This window comes from Camellia sinensis, chromosome 9 (assembly GCF_055761805.1).
Source record: "Camellia sinensis isolate YWXY chromosome 9, ASM5576180v1, whole genome shotgun sequence".
NCBI classification, from domain to species: Eukaryota; Viridiplantae; Streptophyta; class Magnoliopsida; order Ericales; family Theaceae; genus Camellia; species Camellia sinensis.
The window spans coordinates 26,415,581-26,441,242 of NC_138969.1; the positions used below are offsets into that span (position 1 = coordinate 26,415,581).

The window sequence follows — 25,662 nt, forward strand, 5'->3', positions numbered from 1 at the left end:
GTCGAGACAGACAGATCGAGCGAGATCGAGAGGGAGAGGGAGAGAGAGAGAGTTCGTGACAGACAGGGGGAGCGAAAGGGAGAGAGAGATGGACGAACCTGATCGAGATGAGATCGATCGGCGAGCTGTTCGAGACGATCGGCGAGCTGTTCGCGACGATCAACTGTTCGCGACGATCGGCGAGCTGTTTGAGACGATCGGCGAGCTGTTCAAGACGATCGGCGAGCTGCTTCTCCTCCTCCTCCATCGCGGCTGCGTCGAATTCGTAGGTCAGACACAGTTTGGTTTGTTATTTTTCATTTTTTTTGTTTAATTTCATCTTTATTTGCATATTTTACAATTTCACCCCATTTTAAGTTTTTTAAATTATTTTTTTGCCCCCGCCGTATCCATACCGTGTCCATTCCGTATCCATACCGTATCCGAGACGTATCCGAGACGTATCCGAAATTCAAAAATTAAAAAAAAAATACGGATACTCCATTTCCCGTATCTGATACGTATCCTCGCGTATCGGGCGCGTATCCGTATCCGATACGTATCCGATACGCATACGTGCCCTATTTCGGAGTATCCGTGCTTCATAGCTCCCAATACTCACAAGGACAAAGTTTTCATCAATTAAAATCACACCAAACTCAACCTTATCCTGGGGAATGATAAGAGTGGTGATTCATTCCACTAATTTTTAGATCACTAATAGCTCTAATGAGCTTAAAAAAAAAAAAAAAAAAACAAACAAACTCAAGCCAAAACATCACATCACTTTGGTGAGGGTCACTGTGCCACATCATTAGTGATGCTCTACAGCCCCTAATTTAGTGTTCTAAAACATTATTCGGAATGATAATGTGCAGCCGGGGGTCTTGAATCGGCCCAATCAGATGATGACAAATTAGAGGCTATGTAGTGCGACAAATTAGAGGCTATGTAGTGCATTCGTGGAAAAATTATTTATTAGTTGATTCTGGTCATCTCAATCACAAATTTTTTTGTCTCTCATTTTTTTTTAATTACTTAATATAAAACTATGATTCTTCACGTTCTCCATTACAATACATACGTCATGTAGTGCTGATCAACCAATAACTTTTAACAGAGGTGACGTACGCCGTAGTAGTGTATCCAATTCTATCCTTTCCTATCCTATCATCTATTGGATTTCATACGTGTACTCCACTGTAAACTCTTCAATCAAAAAAATTTCAAAATCAAATCATGGAGAAACTTTGTAGAATTATATAAAACTATACAGCTTGTTTGATTTTAATTTTTAAAAAATAGTTTTCAAAAAATTTTATTTTTTTATTTTAATATTTTTAATAATTTTTTTAATATTTTAAGTAATTATTTTTAATTTTTAGACATACCTAACATAAATATATTTAAAAAGTATAATATTTGTGAAAAAAAAAATCTTTAAAAAATACATAAAATATCAAAAAATATATTAAAAAAATACGACAATTCAATACATGTTTCGTATTTTTGTGTATTTATTAGCTTTTTAAAATATTTTTTCACAAATATTTTACTATTTAGATACATCTAAGTAAGGTGTGTCTAAAAAAATATAAAAAATTACTTAAAATTAAGAAAATACTCACTAAAAATATGAAAAATAAAAAGCTCAGTTTTTAAAAAATTGAATTCAGAAAATTGAAACCACACACACTGATAAGTATTATTGATCTCAGTGATTCTATGACATAGATGTTATCCACATTTTTTCAAAAAATAAAAAATAAATGCAGCCAAGTCTATATTATTTTTTGTTTCTTTATTTTTTTTAGCTTCGGCATTTAATTTAATTAAGTTTTGTTCGGAATGCAAATTTTTTTTATTTTTTAAGAAAAAATATGTAAAAAAGAATGAAAAAAGAATTTTAATTTTGTTATATAATTTTTTTGACTATATTTGCCAAATGGATAAAATAAATTGCAATTAATGCAAGGATTATGAATGGGGTCATTTTACGAAGTTTTTTTTCAAAAAAATATATTTTATTGAAAATAATTTAAAATAATTTGATTTTTCATAGCAGTGCAAGTGGGCGAACATAAAAATTATATTTTACTTTATAATTTTTACTGGACCTTTATTGAAAGGGCATTTATTTTAAATTATTATCATTGAAACATAAAATGTTCAGAATTTTATTTTTTTTTTAAATTTCTTCAATATTATTTTATCTCAATTCAATGCAGAGTAAGATCATTTTTAATGGTAAATATCAAATTTAAATTTTATTGTCAAATTTTAACTATACTATAAGATCTTATTTTAATATTGGCTTATTTTTTTTTGATACAATCATCATCTCTCTGCCCAAATTTCATGGATAATAATATCAAAATTTGACAATTTCAATAATAATTTTATTGGTGCACCCAACTACTATAATATATAGTTATGGCAGTTCTATTAGCCAATTTCACTGAAATGAAAAAAAAAGAAAAGAAAAAGTAGTCCATTTTGGGCAACAAAAAACAATACGGTTATTATTATACTATTTTTGAGATAGGATTTTTTAAAATCTAAATAGTTGGTTTGAAAAATCATGTTTGAAGTTAAATTCTGAAAATATATTTTAATTAATTTGTTATGATTTTTTTAAAATCATAGTTTTAACACAAAATCTCAAATTAAAATTTTAGAAAAAAGCTTAAAAATAAATTCAAATTTACTTACATTTTAGAAATAAATAGGATGAATTACACTCATTTCTCTTAAGATTTGGAAAAAAAAAAAATAGTTAATTTAACATTTTTGACAAAAGTACACTGTTCTTTTCGTAAGACTAAATCGATCGAAATTAATGCAATTGTAATAAACAAAGACAAATACATATGTTAGTAAAAAAGAGATAACAATAATATTTTTAAATTAGTGTTGAAAAGGGCCTAACTGTTATTGAATTAAAAATTCAAGAGAAACAAATATAATTATATTAAAAATGTGGGACTAAATGTAGGCTCATTGGGCATTAGGTTTGTTGGTCGAAAAAGCAAAAAAATTAAATTGCCACATATATCAATTAATTTTTTTTTTTCACAATTATTTATTCACACAAAAAATTATTCAGAAATAATTTTTTTATTTGATAAAAAAAAAATCACTAAAAGAGTCAAATTTCCAAATGGGATCACTCTTTTTTTTTTTTGGTTTGAAATTTTCAAAAATAATTTTATGAATTTTCAATCTATATTTAAACCAAAAAGAGTAATCACTCTACTTGGTTTTGGTTTTTAGAATTCATTTTTTCAGAATTTTTTTTTATTTATTTTTCCTTTTTTTCCATTGAATTTTTTTAATATTTTAAATAATTTTTTAAAAAAAAATTAGACACACCTAAGATAAATATACTTAAAAAATATAATTTGTGAAAAAAATCTTTAAAAAATTTACTAAATGCAAACAATATTAAAATTTAATATAATTTTCTTATTTTTATGTTTGTGTTTGTAAATTTGTATTTTCTTTTTGGCATCTCATATTGGATATGATGTTTGGTTTGGATAGAATTATTGATGGCTTAGGATACTTCTATTTTAGTGGTGCTTGGATTGAGTGATTTGAGTAAGAAATTAAGTGAGAGAACTCTTTTCTTATATAAGTGAAGTGAGAAATGATAAAAATTTGTGACAAAGAGAGCTATTTTAGTGGTCATTTTGGTCCCTATACCTTCCATTGGCTCAATTTTGAGCTTAATTTTAGATTTTGTGTCAATTTAATCCAATTGATAACCTCGTTAGTGTTTTTGATACAAAATTATTACTGAATTGGTTAAGGTTAATCACAGAGTTGAGTAACTTTATAATTTTACCCTAAAAAACATGACATATGCCACTTATGTGAATATTTTCCATAAAAAAAATACTAAGAGTTGTAATCAGTTTGACCAAATTGAGACAAAATTATAAATTCAAGGTCAAAATTGAGCCAAATGAAATTATAGGATCAAAATGACACAAGGACTAAAATACAGGACTACGGTCATAATTTGTCCTATTTTATTTTATAGGTTTTATTTCTCATCGAAAGTGGTGAGAGATTTTGTGGGAAACAAACGGATATTTGGTGGTGAGATTTAGTGAGGAACAGGCTGATTGGTTTTATATCTCATCAAAAGGGCCAGTGCTGTATGTCAGGCCCTTCCCCATTGCAACTTCAGAGATCTAAGTTTTGCTTAATTGCAAAGATATAAAATTGAAAAAAGTTTACATAATGTTAAGCTGATAAAGTATTTCTACTCTTTCTAAGAAACCGTGGCTAAGAAACTATTATGTATGGTTGCTTATGTTGAGTTCTATCTTTTGAACCTGCATCACTTGTTTCAGAGAGTTGTGAAATATAAAATATACAATTGCCTACTCACATTTGTTTTGAAGTTTGGTTGGATGCATTCGTGCTTAGAACCCAAATTGCAGAATAAGGCTGCTACAGGACAAAGAATCCAGAATTATAATACTTACTTACCAGTCTAAAGTTCCTTTATCATGTATATTTTCTGAAAAAAGATCAATAAACAAGAGGCCAAAAAAACCATTGGGAAAAACCACCGTGAAGACAGATAGAGGATCCATTGTACTTGAGCTTGCAACTTCAATAGAGTACTTGTCATTCTGATTTGTTGTCATCTGCTTTCTCTGTTAAATTGTGAAGGAAGAAACATGATTGAAACACCCCTTAGCTCATTTGAATGACCTCTTCCTTATTCCCTAGAACAGTGTAACTTTTATGCTGAAGCAATTTTCTTGGACAAAAAAGTTCAAATGGTGCCAAGTTTCCCCTTAAGTTATCATTTTAATAATTTTTTTCTAAAAGATCAAGTACAGTAGTTAGCTTTTGTATATTAGAAAAAAATACTGGAAGAAATGCATAATATGGTATACTACCACAAACTTATCAAATATATGTAGTATACTACCACAAGCGATAATTTGATAGAAGAATAACAGCTTTCCATACCAAAAAGAAAGAACGATTTATTGTTATAGATAGGCCAAGCTCATTGTGTCTTGTATATATTGCATGCGCCTTGCTAACAAAGAAAAAGACAAAAATTAAAAAACAAAAAGCACTTTTCACCAATTTCAAAACACTTTTCATTGATTTAAATTTTTTTTTTTTAAAAACATTTTCACCATTTCCAAAATGCATTTTACACAAATTCCAATATTGAAGCTTGCCCCAAGGCACTTGTTAGCATTTGCCTATGAAGCATGGACACCTTTTCGGAGGTTGTGTACAGGTGTCCGACACATGTTGGACATGGACACGCTCCAAACAAGTGTCAGACACGCTGGAAAGAGTTGGACATGCTGGGACACTTTGGACACGCTGCGGACACTTTGGGACACGCTGAGGACACGCTAGGGACACGTTGAGGACACGCCGGGGACACTTTAGGAACACGCTGAGTATTATTTTTTTCAAAAAAAATTATAATTTTTAATTTGTTTGCTAAAACAGCATACCTAAAGTTGATAAAGTTGATGAAAATTAAATATTTAACATAAAATACATATTAAATATTTAAAAATATCCATATAATAAAAATATAAAAATATATATTTTGAACGTGTTCCCAACGTGTCGTGTCGTGTCCTGCACTTTTTGAAAATTTACGTGTCCGTATCATGTCCGTGTCATGTCATGTGTCCATATCCGTACTTCTTAGGCATTTGCCATGGTGTATAACATCCATCATTGATGTGGGTTATTTAATGTGTCTTGGTGGATTTTTACTTATCTAAGCCACTTTTCTGGCTGAATCGCAGTTATCACCCTGTTCCGATTGTATTCTCTCGAGCGAATGGATCATCTATATGGGATCCTGAAGGCAACAAATATCTTGATTTTCTCTCAGCCTACTCTGCGGTTAATCAGGTGAGATTCAGGGGCTGTTTATTTTAGTTAGTTATATCTTCACATATACCTTGTCAGAGAACCAACATTGTACTGGATGTATCCTTTTGCCTGCCAGGGGAGGGTTTAACAAGTTCATCTTGGGAGGCCAATGTAAATAGGAAGGTATAATTGAAAAAAGAAAAAAGAAGATGAAGTGTTTTTAAAATTATATGCATGCTAAAGACACTTACCTACTTGAGTAAGTTATACTGCCCAACTGAAAAAGTGGTTACATATGACATTGAAATTTCACTTAAATTGTCAAACTTCTACAATTTTCTGAGAAAATTGGCCATTGGACTCTGTACGGGGAGCAAATATTCCGGCGTGCCCGTATTCCTTTCTTCCGTGCTCCGTCGATATCCGATCACCTGCGAGCAAATAACGGTGAGCTACCCGGCGGTGTGTGGCCGGAAAAACCCTCCGACGGTCAAGTTAGCACACACCTTAGAGGGAATAGAGAGAAGGGAGAGAGTGTTTGAGTGTAAGGATTTTCTTACAGAGATGTTCGTGTGTTGCGTATGGGGGGCGCAGACATGCTTATATACCTTCTGAGCCCCATATCCACTCCCTGTCATCTCCTGACATGTGGCTCTGCTATCCCATCTGTCAGCATAAACCATGCCATTCATCACCTGCTCTCAACTGCCTGCCAGCACAGCTGGTGCTCGGCAGCCGAGCTGCCCTACCTCGGTCGTACCATGCTTCATACCTTAAGCGCCTAACCGGATAAACAAACGGTGGACCGGGCTAAGCGGCATCCCGGCCGAGCCTAGCCCGGATGCTTACTTTGATCAGCCTTCTCGCCGGTCAATCAACTACCTCGGCTGATCGCGCCTTTCCGAGCGCCGGTCTCTCGGTCTGTCTGGTTTCGACCATCCTCGGACCAAGCATCCTGGTCTGACCGGTCACTTCCCGACCGAGCAACTTCTGCACGGTCCGGGGCGGCACACCGTCCAAACCTTGCCCGGCCCAAGTTCTGGTAGCCCATCTCCGGGTGAACAGTTGATCATCTCGGCCCAATGCACTGCTGGGCCCTCAGCTTGCCCGGTCGATACCCCGGCCCAACACCGGATCATAAATCACCCTCTCAATTGCCCCTTAATTCCGTCCGCGGAAGCGTGACTGGGATTACTCACCTCGACCGAGATAACATTTCTCCGGTCGTCAAAATGCCAAGCCTCGACCGAGCTAGTTGACGTAATTGTCCGCAGATTTGACCGGTTATATTCCTCGGCTGACCTATTCTTGTTGAAAGTAGCTCGGTTGGCTCTTCGTCTTTTCAACCCGTCGCTTCAGTCCTGTCAAAGCCATAAATGGGGACACGTGGCGGTCTGCCATTGGTCATCGGGCAGCCAACCCGCCGTTTTTGCCAGAATTTGAATTTGGGCGGTCTCTTTCGCCTATACAAACTCCCCCCCCCATCGTTCCATTTTTTCCTACTGCTGCCTCCATCTCTGACGGTTCTGAAGTTCAAGCTCGACTGCCATTCTTCGTGTTCGAAGGATTAGGTCCTACTCTTCACTGGTAAGTCAATCCATCCTCATTTTGTTGTTATGTTCCTTCATATTACACACATTAGGGTACAAAAACATAGATATTAGGGCATAGGTCGTAGAATCTGTATTAAAACCTTTCTCTGTTCTTGGTGTTCTTCATATTTCTAAAGAACACTGATGAACTGGGGTGAACCGGGCTCTGGGCCTTCTTTTGATCCAAAAAACCAACCAAACCGGGCAAACAACATGTTTGTTTCAACCCCAGCGAAAACCGAGTTAACAAAAGGACTTGGCCGTTCAACCGGGCTAACATCTGGTCCGCTTGGGCGACCGGGCTCCTTAGATAGAGTAGACAACCGAGGTGGTTTGGCGCCCTTAATGACCGAGCTAAAATTCAGCACCTTTCGCGCGACCGCGCTAACACTTAACACTTGCCATCCTTTTCCTGCAGAGTCCAAGGGGACCACTGTCATTCCTGAGGCTCTCAGGACCGGGCAACATCCAATACCCAGAGCCAAACCCCTCAGCCGGGATAGACTAAGCCGGCCAAAAATGGGGAAGTTCCGCTTCCTAGTGGATACTCCGGCTGCGCTGGCTACGTTCAGGGAGGACTACGGCATCCCGGCCGATGTCCACCTGCAGCTCGCAGAAGAGGAGACCACACCTTGGGGTAGGGAGGAGTGCCCCTTCACCGTGCTATCCATCGTGGAAGGGGGTCTTCGTTTCCCGCTCAACCCTCTTATAACCGAGTTCCTCCGCCGCACCGGGCTGGCACCCACACAGGTGTCCACCAACACTTATAGAATAATCAACGGCGTGCACGAATTGAACCAACGGCTAGGCACCAACTTAGGCTTAGCCGAGATATTGAGGCAATACACAATGGGCCACACCGGTGACGGCCTAGCTTACTACTTGAAAATAAGACCGGGCAAGGAAAAAATCGTAACCGGCACCCCGGATAAAGATATGCACGACGATGATTTCTTCTGGGTGTCCGGCAATTACGAAACAGCCGAGGTGCCGGGCTGGTTCATAAGCAAGGACTTCGGTTCTTCATGTAAGCCACTCAAACTTGCTCGGTGAACTTTATTCTTTAGTTTAACTAACCGGTTTCCCTGTTTCTTTTGCAGCTATCCAAGCCTTGCAACCCAACTACCAATTCCCCAACGTCGAGGCAATTCGGGCCGTGCTTAGGTACCGCCACCGAGACTGCAACGAATTGCTCGGCTACACACCGACTTACAGATATTCTGCTCCGCGCCGGAGTAGAGTAACTGACTTCCTCAGAGCCCCTTCGCCACCTCCAGATCCAACCCTACCAGACGTCCCATTAATCCGGTTAACCGACGAGCAAGAGATGGCCAAAAGATCTCGGATCAAAAACCTTCTAACCGCGACCTCAGCCGAGATACCGAGCGTTATAACCCGGTCGCCAGCCGCCGGCCAATCCAGCAGCGCTGTGGTCGCCCTTGCGTCCTCGGCTCCAGCTGCCGGGCAATCTGCCAGAGAAGCGCGCCGGGCTGGAAAGAGACCAAGGGCAGATCCCTCCGCCGAGCTCGTCGCCGAGCTGACAACCGAACATCCAGCTGAAACTCCTGCTCCCGTGCCCGCTTGGCGTCCTCAGCTGAAGCACCGGGGACAGGACATCCCGGCGACGGCTTCAATCAAGGCTGACAAAGAACATTTGCTCGCCTTCGATATCTCCAAAGCATTTCTCCTACCGGGCGACGTGGTCGGCAGCGACCACGTCCCTGACACCCGGCTGGTGAAATCCTCAGTCAAGTCCATGGCCAGGGTAAGTCGGCGTTCTTTTTAATATTTCACAAGTGTTTGCTCGGTCCTTCTTGCTCGGTCCCCTTTCTGATGTACTTTGCTTCTTTATGCAGGCCATTCAGAAACAACATTTGGTCTTGGAGCGCATCCACCGGCTTAGGCAGAAAGCCAATGACACTGCCAGCCAGGTTGAAAGCCTTCAAGCCGAGCTCGGCCGGGCTGAAGCTTCTCTCGAGATGGCCAACAATGATAATAACAGGCTGCTCGGTCAACTGAATGCAGCCGAGAAAAAACATAGCGAGCTCCAGGCCGAGGTTGACACTCTGAAGAATGAGAAGAGGAAGGCCTGCCGGGCTGCCAACAACGCGGGTTTCAACGAGGCCGAGAAGAATTACCAGAAGCAAGTCTTTGCAACACAAGACATATACTTCAAGGCTGGCTGGAAATCCGCTTGCGAACAGCTCGGCCAAAGTTCTGACACCGACGTATTTGCCAACCCTCCTCCAGCTTCTCTACCAGTCTACCTTGTGCCATATGCAAACGATGTTTTCAGCGCTTTACAGGCTGAGGCCGAGGAGGGACTTGAAGATGGGGACGGGGAGACAGATTCTGAGGAAGAAGAGGCCGAGGTGCCTGAGCAGCCCGGCAACGATGAGCCCGGCGCCCAAGAAGCAAGCCAAACTATTGACCTTGATGCTGATGCTGCCGAGGATGCGTTCACCAATCTTTCCCCCTTAGTTTAGGGTTCTTTTTCCTTGTTTTTGTATTTTTGCTTCCAACTCTCTTGATGTAACCGGGCTCTGTCCCCTCCGTTTGTAATGAATTTCTTATCAATGAAAATTCAAATTTTTGCAAGTGTATGCACGGTTGTAATCAGTTCTGAAAACATCTCAGTATAACTCAACGAACCGGAATACAAAACACGGTCTAAGCACTTCAGCAGAACAAGACAAATTCATGAACTGCAGTAGCCACTAAGTCGAACAAATCAACACTTCCAACCGGGGTACATCATCTCGGTTGGGAATCCAAAGTTGGACAAAACGCCAACTCTTCCAACCGGAGTACAACATCTCGGTTGGGAATCCTAAGTTGGACAAAACACCAACTCTTCCAACCGGAGTACACCATCTCGGTTGGGAATCCTAAGTTGGACAAAACACCAACTCTTCCAACCGGAGTACACCATCTCGGTTGGGAATCCTAAGTTGGACAAAACACCAACTCTTCCAACCGGAGTACACCATCTCGGTTGGGAATCCTAAGTTGGACAAAACACCAACTCTTCCAACCGGAGTACACCATCTCGGTTGGGAATCCTAAGTTGGACAAAACACCAACTCTTCCAACCGGAGTACACCATCTCGGTTGGGAATCCTAAGTTGGACAAAACACCAACTCTTCCAACCGGAGTACACCATCTCGGTTGGGAATCCTAAGTTGGACAACACCAACTCTTCCAACCGGAGTACACCATCTCGGTTGGGAATCCTAAGTTGGACAAAACACCAACTCTTCCAACCGGAGTACACCATCTCGGTTGGGAATCCTAAGTTGGACAAAACACCAACTCTTCCAACCGGAGTACACCATCTCGGTTCTAAACATTAAAACAAGAATCCATGTGCTAAAGCAAAATTACTTCTATAATTTTGACAAAAAGAATTACATTCTGCTTTGCAAGCCAAAAAATTTCCTTACAAAAAGAGGAAAGTAAAGCTTAAAAATAATACAATTTCAAGTTGGCCGCATTCCATGGCCGGGGTATAGCTCTTCCCTCTAGATCCTCCAAGTGGTAAGCCCCCTTGCCAGCCAGACCAGTGATCTTGTAGGGTCCTTCCCAATTTGCCCCTAGTTTGCCTTCTCCTGGCACCAGGGTGTTGCCCATAATCTTCCTCAAAACCCAATCTCCAACTTTGAACGGTCTGGGGTGCACTGTCTTGTTATACTTCTTGGAGAGCTCTTGTTGGTAGGCGGCCACATGGATGAGGGCTTTCTCCCGGCGCTCTTCCGCTAAGTCCAGCTCCAAGGCAATAGCCTCGGCATTTAGCTTGGGCTCAAAACTCTCGGTTCTGAGGGTGGGCATTTCAACTTCCAAGGGTATGACCGCCTCCATGCCGTAAGCCAAAGCAAATGGAGTTTCCCCGGTTGAACGTCGCGGGGTTGTTCGGTATGCCCAAAGTACACTAGGCAATTCCTCAGCCCACTTTCCCTTGGCCTTTTCCAGCCGTTTCTTCAACCCATCCAGTATAGTCTTGTTCGACGCTTCGGCTTGACCATTGGACTGCGGGTAGGCCGGGGTGGAGTTGTAGAATTCGATCTTCAGATCTTCACAAAATCCTCTGAATAGGCGACCGTCAAACTGGGTGCCGTTGTCAGAGATCAAAATCTTGGGGACGCCAAACCGCGTGACAACGTTCTGCCAGACAAATCGCTTCACGTCTTTCTCTTTGATGGTTGCCAAGGGCTCGGCTTCAACCCACTTTGTGAAGTAATCTGTGGCCGCGATGAAGAATTTCCGGTTGCCCGGTGCTGTTGGCAATGGTCCCACTATATCTAGCCCCCACATGGCGAAAGGCCAAGGACTGGTGAGAGGAAGAAGTTCCCTGGCAGGCTGGTGGATCTGATGGGCGAATTTCTGGCATTTCTCGCACTTGCGGACATATTTTTGCGCGTCGGCCTGCATGCACGGCCACCAGTATCCCTGCGAAATAGCTCGGTAGGCCAAGGACCTGCCCCCGATGTGGCTGCCACAAATGCCCTCATGAATTTCAAACAAGAAGGCCTCCACACTGTTCGGGTGCACGCACTTGAGATACGGACCGGTGAAGGACTTCTTATACAACGCGCCTGATGGAGAGAGCCAAAACTGCTCTGACTTTACCCAGATTTTGTGTGCTTCTTTCTTGTCCGCGGGAAGAGTCCGGTCTCTGAGGAACAAGATCAAGGGGTCCATCCATGAAGGACCTAGCTCGGCGCAGAGTACATCCGTCTGCCCGGCGTTTTCAATGCTTGGCCGCGGAAGAAAGTCAATCAACAGGGGGTTTGGAGACGTGCTATCTACCATGGAAGCGAGGCCGGCGAGTTCATCAGCCCGGCTGTTTTCTTCCCGGCCAATCCGCTGGACTCTAATTGCCTCAAACTGCTTGATATGGTCCCTGACCAGAGCTTGGTACTTCGCCATCCTGTCGTCCTTCGCTTCATAAATCCCTGAAACTTGGTTAACCACAAGCTGCGAATCACTATATACCAGAAGCTCGGCAGCCTTCATTTGAATTGCGCTGTTGAGCCCAGCAAGAAGCGCCTCGTACTCAGCCTCGTTGTTAGACGCCGGGAAGCCGAGTGTGATAGAATGCTCAATGGTTAGGCCGTCCGGGGATATAAGAACGATACCTAGGCCGGCACCATGACGGTTGGACGCTCCATCAACAAAAAGCTTCCACATGTCCCCCACAAAAAGCTTCCAGCAGTCAGATGGGTCCTGAGAGTTGCGAAGGGCAATGGGATCACAACTGCTCGGCTGTGCGGTGTCAAGTTTGGTGTTGACCGGTTCAAAGTCAGTGCCCCTTGGTGATTCGACACCGGACTCAGCAAGTTGGTCCGTAATGCCCAAGTCCGTAGGCGAATCACCAGGTTGCGGTGTGAAGCCGGCCGCAGGTTCTGAGCTGTCTGGAACCATTCCTCCCCCCCTTGATGATTCGGCACCGGACTCAGCAAGTTGGTTCAGAATGCCCAAGTCCGTAGGCGAATCACCAAGTTCTGAGCTGTGTGGAACCATTCCTTCCCCCCGTGGTGATGCGGTACCGGACAGAGTGGATGGGTTGGTGATACACAACTCCGTCATCGCAGCACCAGGAGGTATTACCGTGCAAACTGAGGGAACTTCGATGGTGCGCGCTAACTCCGCGGCGTGACCTTCTGCAACTGGTTGTGCCTCGGTTGGCATGGTGTGCGTCTCATCATCTGCCTCGGCAATGTCGACCGGGCATACCGGATGAGTGCCAGGTGAGAACTCGGCAACAAAATCGGCCAAGGTTTGGGCTTTGATCGCGGTGCACGGCTGGAACTTCACATCGAACTGTCCCAACTCGACCGCCCATTTTAAAATTCGGCCTGAAAAGTCTGCACGCTCAAACAAGGCCTTGAGGGGGAACTCGGTCAGTACGACGATGGTATGGGCGTGAAAATAATGTGCCAATTTCCTCGAAGCCATCATCAGTGCCAACGCAAGCTTTTCCAGCGGCAAGTACCTCGTCTCAGCCGGCAGCAAGGTCTTACTTACGTAAAAAATTGGGAGGTGCTTGATTCCTTCAGCCCGGACTAACACCGCACTTACTGCGTGCTGGGAGACAGCAAGGTAAAGGTAGAGTTCCTCACCGGGCTCTGGCGTAACCAACAGCGGCGGAGAAGACAAATAATCTTTGAACTCGGCCAGAGCTCGGTCACACTCGTCATCCCATGAGAACTTTGACTTCAATGCTTGAAAGAAAGGGCGGCAGCGATCTGATGACCGGCTTATAAATCGATTAAGCGCGGCGGCCATCTCGGCCAGATGCTGCACGTCCTTAGCCGAGCTGGGCGGCTTCAACTCTTGCACGGCTCTAATCTGAGTAGGGTCTGCTTCGATGCCTCGGTTCGTGACTAAGAATCCCAAAAATTTCCCGGATCCCACACCAAAGGCACACTTCGAGGCGTTCAAGCGCAGCTTGTACTTCTTCAGAATGGTGAACATCTCGGTTAAGTCGGACAAATGGTTTGCCTCATGTCGGCTCTTTACCACCATATCGTCGATGTAAGCCTCCATTGTCCGACCGAGCAAAGGAGCAAACATTTTGGTCACCATCCTCTGAAAGGTTGCCCCGGCGTTTTTCAAACCAAAGGGCATAACTCGATAGCAGAAGAGTCCCCTTGGAGTCGTGAAAGAGGTGATCTCTTGGTCAGGCCCATGCATGGCAATCTGGTGGTAGCCGCGGTACGCATCCAAGAAACTGAGCCGATTGTGTCCAGCCGTCAAATCCACTAGCTGGTCAATGCGCGGCAAAGGGAAGCTGTCTTTTGGACAAGCTCGGTTGACTGTCTTGTAGTCGACACAAACTCGCCACTTTCCATTCTTCTTAGGCACCACTACCGTGTTGGAAATCCACCGAGGGTAGTGCACTTCCTGTATTGCTCGTGCTTCAAGCAAGTTCTTTACCTCCTCTGCTACTACCTCGGCGTGATGCAGCACCGATCTCCTTGTTCGCTGGATGACTGACTTTGCTCCAGGGAAGACATTGAGGTGATGGCGGATATAGCTTGGGTCAAGGCCAAGCATGTCGTAGGGCGACCATGCAAAGACTTCGATATTCGCCATCAAAAACTCAATCATCTCGGTTCTCTCCATGGCCGAGAGACTTGAACCGAGCAAGAAGAATCTGTCCGGCTGCTCGGCATCAATCCGCACCTCAACCAATTCTTCAACAGCCTTGTCTTCGGCTTTGGTGCCAACATCATCCAAGACACTCCGGTCCTCCGGTCCCTCGATCATTTGAACGAATCCCTTGGCAGCCCGGCTCCCGTTGACCGCCACGAAACATTGCTTGGACATGACCTGATCACCCCAAATTTCCTCGATTGCCCCCATAGCCGAGGGGAATCTCATCACCTGGTGGTAAGTCGATGCAACGGCTTGCATGGCGTGAAGCCATCCTCTTCCAAGGATAAGGTTGTACGTTGAAGGCACTTGTAGCACCCAAAACTCCACTTGCTTGACCACGGATCCTGCTTTGACCGGCAAGATAATCTTTCCCAATGGCCACTCCGGCTGCGAGTTAAATCCAACCAGTGGCGAAGTGGCCGGAGCCAAATCTGTCTCACGGAGTTTGAGCTGTTTGAACGCATCATAATACATGATCTCGACCGAGCTTCCCTGGTCGATCAAGATCCGTCTAACATCAAATTCTTTGACGCGCAGTGTTACTACAAGAGCATCGTTGTGCGGCGTCTGGATACGCTCTAAATCCCTTGAGGTGAAACTAATCACGTCTTTCTCTTCTGTCTTCCCCCTTTTGATGGCAGACTGTACTGACAAAACTTCCCTCATATGTTCTGCCTTCTTGATCATGCCCCGGAGTTCGCAAACACGCTTCGGTTCCACGATGCCGTGGATGACATTAATAACTCCTTGTGGTGGTGCATCTCGGTCATCCTGTCCCCTGGGATCGACCGGTGTCTGATTCGGTTTCACGCCGCCATCGATGTAAAGGTCCAGATGCCCGGCCACAACCAGTTCTTCCAAGTGTTGTCGCAAAGGCAAACAATCCTCAGTCCGGTGGCCCCTCTCTCGGTGAAACGTACAACGATACCGCGGATTGTAGCCCTTTTGTCCATCGCCCAACTTAGCAGGAAACCGGACATACTCCTCGTCTCGGATTTCACTAAGTATGCGATAGATTGGAATCTTGAAGACCGTGGTTATGCCAGTCCTCGCCTTCATTCTTCTGTTTGCGTCCTCAATGTCATCTCAGGGGTAATCATCCCGGTCATTCCGACGTCCTCTACCCCGGTTTTTTCGATTTGAACCTCGGTCTGATTCCTCTGCTCGGTCATTTGAGCGGTCGGACTCTTGCCCAACTGCGTGCACCTTGCCTGCTGTCTTCTTGTCTGTTCCGACCGGAATGGCCTTCACGGTGGAAGCCGATGCATCATCCTCTACTCGGATGTGCTCATTGATGCGCTGCATGAGCTGGCCCATGGAGGTCGGTTGGTGCATGGTAAGCGAGTCCCGCAGTCTATGTCCGACCGGGAGACCGCGCTTATATTGTGTGATAGCAAGGTTGACCGGGCAGTCTAAGATCTCGTTGAAGGTTTCCCAATACCTTGAATTGTACGCCTTCAATGTGTCGCACGGTTCCATCTTGACACTTAGCAAGTGATCGACTTCCTTTGGTGTTTTTGTGTTGGTTTTGAAGCGCGTAACAAACGCCTCGGCCAACTGATGCCACCTTTGTATGCTCCCTTCCGGCAACCTCTCGAACCACTTTAGGCCCAGCTCGCCTAAACTTGACGGGAAGATTAGGCACATAAGTCCGTCATTGCGCCGATGTCCGGCCATAACCTGTCGGAAGTGGCTCACATGCATGTACGGATCGGTTTTTCCGTCGTAAAGTGTGAACTTAGGCTGGTGGAAGCCTGCCGGAAGTGGCGTTGTTTCTATTTCCAGGGAAAAGGGAGTGGCACTCAGCCTTGCCAAGTCTGTATCTTCGAATATCGGCGTTGCTTGGCGGGGTGGAGGCATTCCGACCTCCTCACTGCCGTGAACCCCGTAGGAGAGCCGCTGGAAAGCAGGTATTCTCTGAGCTTCGCGACGGCGAGCCCGCTCCCTTAACACTGCCCGTAGGTCCTCTGACTGAGCAGAATAAGAGTACCTCGACGTCGTCGCCGGACGTGAGGGTTTGTAAGTGCTGTCTTGCGCGCTAGACTTTTCTGCACGCATGTCGGAATCACCAACCTGGTAACTCCTGGTGATGGAAATGGACTGAGTACGTCGCTGACTCTGATCGCCTGACCGGCGGGATGGGGTGCGCTCACTGTGGACTCCCACTCCAGCTACACCTTTCCCTTTGACATGCCGCTTAAGATCCTCCATCTCCGCCGCCATCCGCCTGATGACAGCGTCTTGGTCCCTTAACTTGCTTTCCAGTCGCCTGGCGTGTGAGTCTCTCCGCCGGTGACCGTCTGGACTCCGTGAATGCCCATGACTCCTTCCGCGCTTATCCCGCGCGTCTCCTGACTGTCCTCCAGTGGGCGTCCCCAAGTCAGCCATTGGATGGACGGCAGGTGGTCCCTCTCTCCTTCGGGTATACTCCGGGGTGGCTCCATCGATGGCGGACAACGGGAACTCGTCGTTGTTCGCCATGGACGGCGATCAGATGAACCTGGAAGACAAGGTTTTGTCTGTCAAGATTCCCACAGACGGCGCCAATTGTACGGGGAGCAAATATTCCGGCGTGCCCGTATTCCTTTCTTCCGTGCTCCGTCGATATCCGATCACCTGCGAGCAAATAACGGTGAGCTACCCGGCGGTGTGTGGCCGGAAAAACCCTCCGACGGTCAAGTTAGCACACACCTTAGAGGGAATAGAGAGAAGGGAGAGAGTGTTTGAGTGTAAGGATTTTCTTACAGAGATGTTCGTGTGTTGCGTATGGGGGGCGCAGACATGCTTATATACCTTCTGAGCCCCATATCCACTCCCTGTCATCTCCTGATATGTGGCTCTGCTATCCCATCTGTCAGCATAAACCATGCCATTCATCACCTGCTCTCAACTGCCTGCCAGCACAGCTGGTGCTCGGCAGCCGAGCTGCCCTACCTCGGTCGTACCATGCTTCATACCTTAAGCGCCTAACCGGATAAACAAACGGTGGACCGGGCTAAGCGGCATCCCGGCCGAGCCCAGCCCGGATGCTTACTTTGATCGGCCTTCTCGCCGGTCAATCAACTACCTCGGCTGATCGCGCCTTTCCGAGCGCCGGTCTCTCGGTCTGTCTGGTTTCGACCATCCTCGGACCAAGCATCCTGGTCTGACCGGTCACTTCCCGACCGAGCAACTTCTGCACGGTCCGGGGCGGCACACCGTCCAAACCTTGCCCGGCCCAAGTTCTGGTAGCCCATCTCCGGGTGAACAGTTGATCATCTCGGCCCAATGCACTGCTGGGCCCTCAGCTTGCCCGGTCGATACCCCGGCCCAACACCGGATCATAAATCACCCTCTCAGACTCTAAAGCTTAAAATTTGTAGAAATTTTCAAATAAGTTAAATGACAATGAAGAAACTTGAATATATATATATATATATATATATATGTATGAGATTAAAAAAATGAGAAATACAAGTTTTTATTTTAAAACAAGTTTGCAGCTGAGGGGAAATTGAATTCGTAAGCCATGCCTACTAGATGCAATTCAAAGGTTATGATTGTGTGATCAAATTTTCAAATAAATAATCTCAACTATGAAATGTTTCTATTATACTTGAATGAGGTATGAACTGTCAACAATTTAGACACCATGATTACATTTCGTGCATTCCCATTTTTTTTTTTTAATGGGTATCCATAAAAAAGAAAGAAAGAAAGAAAGAAAGAAAATTCTTGTAAGGTTAGTCCAAAGATTGTAAAAAGCTTAAACAGGGTTTCTGAATCGATAAACACATAATACTCATGTTGTATTCTAAAGCAAAAGCACTAGCAAATCTTCTTACACAATAGCTGTGGCGCTGGGGCCGTAGTTGTTGATTCATGATATGTGTTGTGTGTTGTTTTCATATCTCTCCATATCATGTACCTCGACTTATTTATTATGTACTTTTAAGATTTTTTTTACCATCTTTAAAATAGGTAGAGAACAATTATATATACAAATCAGAAGTATCTTGCAAGAGTGAAGGATTAAGTAGCATGATCACAACTTGCCATTGAATTGTTCTCTATAGTAATATTTTGATAAAAACTCTCTTTAGCGCTACTTTTTTCTTAAAATTTCCAAAAAAAAAAAAAAGAGAGAAGAAATTGAAGAGTGCTTGTGTCTTGTGTATCTGCATTGCATTTCCACATGCTTTATGGAGATGTATACATTTGCATCAGAGAGGGCAGCCTATGGAATAATATAGAAGTTTGTTGTAGGAAATGAATACTTCTGAAGGGATTATTTGTTCTTTACATCTGTCTTGATACCAACATGTTGATAGAGCCCAAAGGCGATGAAGAGATCCGTCTATAAACATTTATAGCCTACACTTGAATGGACTTATTGTATTGGTTCACTTCACTTTTCTTTTTATTGCATTGCATAGCAAACGGAGGTTAAGTTTTAACTTAATAGCTTCTTTCTGCAGGGACATTGTCATCCAAAGATTGTTAAAGCATTACTAGAACAGGCAGAAAGGCTCACTCTTAGCTCTAGAGCCTTCTATAATGACAGATTTCCAATATTTGCAGAGCATCTAACCAGCATGTTTGGTTATGAAATGGTCTTACCAATGAATACTGGTGCCGAAGGTGTAGAAACAGCTCTGAAGTTGGCAAGGAAATGGGGCTATGAGAAGAAAAAGATTCCCAAAGATGAGGTACCAAATACGTCTTCATCCCGATGTCTTATGCTTAAAAACAGGCAAAGAATATTCAAACTTTTTGGCTTGTGCTTCTTCAAAGTTTTATTATTTATTTATTTATTTTGGAAAAGGAACTCACATACTTGATTTAGGTGTACTAGTTATGATAATCATTTATAGAAAATTTCTCGATCCGTCTCCTTCTTTATCTTAGACTCCAAATGTCTATTTTAAACATACCTAAAATTTCTGGAGTCATGTTGGTGGAATCTTTAATTTCATTTAGCAATGTATTTTTTTCTTTATTTTCATCCCTTTCTACAAATTTCTGGGGTTCATTAATCCAGATAGCAGTCTGCATTTATTATTGCATTGTTTATTGGGTCTTGCAAAACAAGTGCCCATAGGTCACAAGGAAAGACAAAAAAGGAGAAGAACACGATGCGCCTTTATTAAATTGAATACACTTTTCATTGAAATCAATACGCTTTTAATCTTTGCACCTATTTTCAAGACACTTTTCACCCCAATTCCAATATTAAACAATGCCTCGAGGGCATTCGTTAGCATTTGCCTGGTTTATTAGGGGTATTTATTCATAAATACCTTTTTACGTACTTATGTTCCACTTAGTCCAAATTATTTTTTTATATTCTAATAAGTTCTATGGTTGACATAGTTACCAAAATACCCCTAATAATAATAAGGTAAAGCGTGCATTAATGTTCACATTGATAGTGTGTATGTTCCATGATGTAAACATTGTAAAATTTATTTAATGTGAATGTTCATATCACCAAGTTGCTAAGGGTACAAAAAATATTTGTAAGGGTAAAATTGTCCATAAAATACCTTAAATATGAGAATTAGGATTTGGTAGATCAAATGTCCTAAATAATAGGACTTATTAGAATACAATAATATCTTATGAACTAATTGGGATACAAATACTTGAAAGAGGATTTCCTAATAAATTTCCCGGTTTATTATGGCAATTACTTTTTTAACATTTTAGCATTTAATGTTTTTTGTTGGCTTGTTGCCAAGTAGTATAACATCCTATTGCGCTTTCGATTTTTTAATTCAAATAATGTCTTTCGCAGGCTATCATTGTCTCGTGTTGTGGCTGCTTCCATGGTCGTACATTGGCTGTTATTTCTATGAGCTGTGACAATGAGGCTACTCGTGGTTTTGGGCCCTTGTTGCCTGGCCACCTCAAAGTTGATTTTGGTGATGGAGTTGCTCTTGAGAAGATATTTAAAGGTTTCTAAACATGGGAATTTTGTCAATTATGATGATATTTTTAAATTACAATGAAATATTTTGCTCACAGCTTTGGGCCTAAGAAATCTTGTTCTTATGAAATGCCATGTTATGTCAACTTTGGCAGATTAGAATATGTATGATGCAAATATATTATTTCTCTTTCATGGTATGCAGAAAAAGGAGATCGGATAGCCGGATTTCTTTTTGAACCTATCCAAGGAGAGGCTGGGGTATGTGTCCTTGGTAACTTAAAATATGATCAATTTGGAAATGTTCTTTTATTTTATATTTTCATTCAATCAGAGCAACAAGCAATGATAGGATAATAATTTATATATTACAATTTTTCGCTTCTAGCCAAACTGGCTCATTATTTTAGGCTAAGTCGTAGCCATTTTCTTCAATCTCAATGGAACATATATATTATTTATTTTTATTTTTTGTGATATACTATTTGAAACAAGGTCTATGGTAGTTTGGCCTGCCCTAGCTGGGGCATGGATGTATAATTTAGTGATTTATTTACTGTTTCTTAATTTCTTTACCTTTAGATAATTTTATTTCACATACTTTGTTGTTAGGTTATAATTCCTCCAGATGGTTATCTAAAAGCTGTCAGAGATCTTTGCTCAAAATACAATATTTTAATGGTTGCTGATGAGATACAAACTGGATTGGCACGGACAGGAAGAATGCTAGCTTGCGATTGGGAAGAAGTTCGCCCAGATGTTGTAGTAAGGCCTTTTATCATATTAGATTCATACACCCCACTATTTGATTTGAATGTGGCTGACTTTTAAGTTTTAACCCTATTGTTTATATTATATCTGAAACCATATCAACCAAGTCAACTAAATCTATCGGTAAATATATTTTAACTCTTTGCTTTAGAAATTTTCTTTGGTAAGATATTTGCTTCATGAATTTGGTTTGCAAGTTGGTCCTTCTCTGTAGATGTTTTATTTATTCCTTTTCTACATCTCAAGGTATGGATCTTCTCTCCAGCACCAAGAAAAGGGCTTAGTTACAGGAAGAGAGAAATTTCAATGTGGCCAAGATCTACATTTTTTATTTTATTTTCAGTTCTGTCATCATGTGTCATAAATTTAAAGTCTAAAACACTTGTTTTCGAGAGGTTGTCGTGGCAACTATGTAACTTGATCCAAACCAAGTGATGAAATCAATCTAGGATGTAACTATCCTCAAGTTCGGCCCGCCAATTACGCTAGTATGAAGAACTTTCATTCTTTTATACATGTATTGACATCTCAAGAAAAATGCCTATTTTCTCAGTGTGTGCGAGGCAATATTCTTTCAAACTTTGTGTTACTAATACTATATGAAACCCTGGATTGTCTAAAGTATCTGTGAATATTTTATTAACAGCTTAAATTTGCTTCCATGCTGTAAGATAACTTATTTTATGGTTACATTGTTCAGATACTAGGAAAAGCATTGGGTGGTGGAGTGGTTCCTGTAAGTGCAGTGCTTGCAGACAAAGATGTTATGCTTTGTATCAGGCCAGGAGAGCATGGAAGGTCAGACTTATGACTGCCTCACTTTTATTGTTAAATTTGTTGGGTCCATTTTCGTTTCCCTGCCACTGAATTTGAATGTTGCTTACTTAACAAATTACAGTGTTAAGCTGCCAAGACCTATCTTGATTTTGAAAAGTAGCCAAGTACCCAAATCCCAAATGCAGTTCAATCACAGATAGACTGGTTACAGCTTTTGTTTGAGTTAGGCGTGGTTATTATTCCATTTATTTTGGGTTATTACTGTGTCGTAAGCATAGTCTATTGGTACATGGAAACTTGGAATAAATCTTTGGGGTTCATTTCTCTGCATGATGTGTTTGACTGGTTCGATATGTCATGCCACCTCTGGAATATAACTTGGTGGGGGTGGTGGGCCAGGTCTAGTTTGGCTGCCGCACAATTGAATTTTGAGAAGTCATACGAACAGAACTCAACAAATGAAAGAACGAGTTTATGGAAGTCAAGCATACATTGTCTACTTTTCTTGTTGAAGGAAATAATGGCTATGATTTAGCTAGAACAAGCTGCTCTTTTTCTTTTAATTTTTTTAGTTTCCCATCTCAATTTTGATGCTAAAAAGTAGGGATAAAGTTCTGGTTCTAATACATGAATTACCTATTGAATCGTGCTTTACTTGAACATCATGAATGGACTCATTTTAGCTTCTAATATAACTGTCACTTGATTCAAAACATTAGGCCTGTAGTAGCTCTTCCTGACCAACTCGAAACTGTTCAAATATGATATTTAGGAGATTATAAGGTTACACTGGTACGTTCATCAGCTTATGTGGGGAGGCTCTGTTTTCACATACAACTTTCTCTCAGTTCACATACCATTTTTCATTAGGAGGTTGATTTCTAAACAAAACTACATGGTTCCGAAATCAACTTCCAAATGAAAACCAATAGTTCCAAAATCAACCAGAGATATAGCTGAATCATAAAGTTTTGTTCGGAAGGTGATTTCTGAACTGAGATAATGTGTGTGTGAAATAGAAGCTCCCGTTTATGTCCGATCTGTATTATCTTTTTCACTCTGTCATTCATAATATTGCTATGAGGCTGCATTTTGCAGAAGCTGACATGGTTTTGATTTTACATTGTTATCAGCACCTTTGGTGGAAATCCTTTGGCTAGTGCAGTTGCTGCTGCTTCACTAGAGGTTATCAGAGATGAGCGACTCGCTGAGAGGTATTAATCCTATTCCCTGGTGTTTAGGATAGCAAGACTTAATGCTATAATCATCAGACACGGGGCACTTGGAAGAAACTAAATTCAGAGAGTGTTCATTTGATTTGATTTATTTTTTATTTTTAAGTTTGATTTTCTATTATATATACTATTAGTACATTGAGTGAACTCCCTAATATTTTAAATGTCAGTTCTTCTAGTTGGCGGAACAAAAAGTGAATTTCTTGTGCTTGGCATTCGTAAGTTGAGTTTTGTCATCAATTGTTTATCTTGTGCTTTACTCGATTTGCTTGGCTTATTATTGGGCTTGCAATGGTTGCGCTGGCATTTAGCTTCACTCAGCTCATTTAGCTAATGAGCTCTAGTCTGATGTTCAAGCTCGGCTCATTTTACTAATGAACAACACATGAATGAGCTTTTTAGCAAGCCACACCCATGCTGTCATGAACAACTTGGTTCATTTGCAGCTCTACAGGCTTCAATCTATGAAAAGTTGTTAAACTACTTAGATACACTTAACCCCTTGAGTTTGTGATATTATCACTCCTAGCCCCTTCATCTGGGAATCTGACTTGGTCTTCCCTGTTCAATAATGTAAATTTGTTACTGTGGTCTCTCTCTCTCTTCACTACTTGTTACTCTGTAGATCGGCAAAAATGGGAGAGGAGCTTAGGCATCAGCTAAACAAGGTTCAACAGCAATTCCCTAATGTTATAAAGGAAGTGCGGGGAAAAGGCATGTTTAATGCTGTGGAGCTTAACACCAAGAATTTGTTCCCCGTCTCTGCTTATGATATATGTATAAAGTTGAAGGAAAGAGGAATTCTTGCAAAGCCTACTCACGATACCATTGTTCAACTCACTCCTCCCCTTTGCATGAGGTAAGGATCGATGCTTGATGAATGTTTTATGGTTTCAATATGTTAAAATCTTATATTTATTCACAGGATCATCATGGTTTAGTGACGTCTTCACCAGGCATACCCTGTTGACAACTGTGTCAGTCCGAAGTTTTCAATTGTTCATGCCACTTTTGAAGTGATGCATTGAGCTCAACTCAGTGAAGCGTCATACTAAGTATTTGGATTGACCATGATAACCCTTTATGTTCTCCACTTTTCCCTGGATGTTGTAATTCCCCTTGCTCCCGAACACGAAATACAACAATTTTAAACAAAAAGGGATTTTGACTTGGCGACAAAAATGTGACTTTGTTTTATGGAACTAAATACTTCGCATAAAAAAATACATGACAAAAGGAGCAAATTTTAAATGAGAATGCTGTATTGCACGAGTGGCGTGTAGAGTTAGATTAAAAAGCATACATACGAGACTCGAGATAATACCAAATGAGGTAAATATAAAAGTTTGTTGACTTTGTTTTGCGCAGTGACTTTGTTTTACTGATATATCTTGTGTGTTTCCAGTTTCCCAGTACTGAATGTTTTCCTAAATTTCTGAATTTGTCGTACACCCGTACAGAATTCACATGTTTTAACTGTTAATACTTCTCTTATTTATATTTTGCACGGTCTATAACCGAATTTCTGAGATAGATACAATTAATGGACTGGATGATGAGAAATTAGTGTCCATAGCTTCCTATTTGTACTTCGTTTTTACATATTTGATATCATGTGATTTTCTGACCTAATTCGGAACTTTCAGTTTGGAGGAGCTCCCAGAGGGCTCAAAGGCACTGCACGACGTTTTGCAAATCGATCTGCCAGAGATGCAGAAGTCAAAGCCGAAAACAGTTCCCCCAACAACCTTAGATGTATGTGACCGGTGCGGCCGAAACTCCTATGATTCATCATAGGAACTCTGAATTACAGCCATATCGTTACCTCTTATACTTTTATATATTGCACCTGGTACACAAGAGCTGTGGTTTTTTTTTTTTTTTTTTAATATTAGCTAGAATAAAATAATGCTGAGACTTCTTCACTAAGTTTGGATGTTGTTTCTTATGATTATTTTTCGTTTCATGTTTATAAAAAAATTTAAATTGTGAATAAAATTTTGTTGGGTACCAATTTCCGTTTTAAAAACATTATAGACATATCATAAAATTTTTGTAACTAAAAAAAAAGGTTTTCATTTGTTTTGAAAATAAGTTTTCTTTTTCTCCCACCTCCTTTTTACTATCTCACCTCGGCGACTCCCACCTCCAACCATTGTTGTCAATTGCTTCATCTAACCATTGTCACCGGCTGCTGCCTCCTATTTAAATGTCACTTGGCGCCATTTGAATGTCACTTGGCCTCGATTTGAAACCTTGGCTAAGACCTCAAAAATAATTGGGCCACCTCTTTGCATTGACGGGATAATGTCATAAATATATTTTTTTTATATTTAGTTGTTCTAGACCTATATGAAAGTGTGAGTG

At 41.9% G+C, this 25,662-nt stretch overlaps 1 protein-coding gene across 1 annotated transcript; it reads left to right on the top strand.

Moving 5' to 3' along the window:
• Nucleotides 1–88: 88 nt before the first annotated feature.
• On the top strand, nucleotides 89–25,309 carry LOC145799308 (ornithine aminotransferase, mitochondrial-like). The gene is made up of 10 exons (XM_082888859.1): nucleotides 89–265; nucleotides 5,761–5,892; nucleotides 19,062–19,292; nucleotides 20,381–20,540; nucleotides 20,718–20,773; nucleotides 21,125–21,277; nucleotides 21,984–22,081; nucleotides 23,194–23,274; nucleotides 23,921–24,154; nucleotides 24,942–25,309. The coding sequence occupies exons 1-10, from the start codon at nucleotides 89–91 to the stop codon at nucleotides 25,090–25,092; spliced, it is 1,473 nt and encodes a 490-aa protein (XP_082744985.1). The 3' UTR covers nucleotides 25,093–25,309.
• Nucleotides 25,310–25,662: the final 353 nt, after the last annotated feature.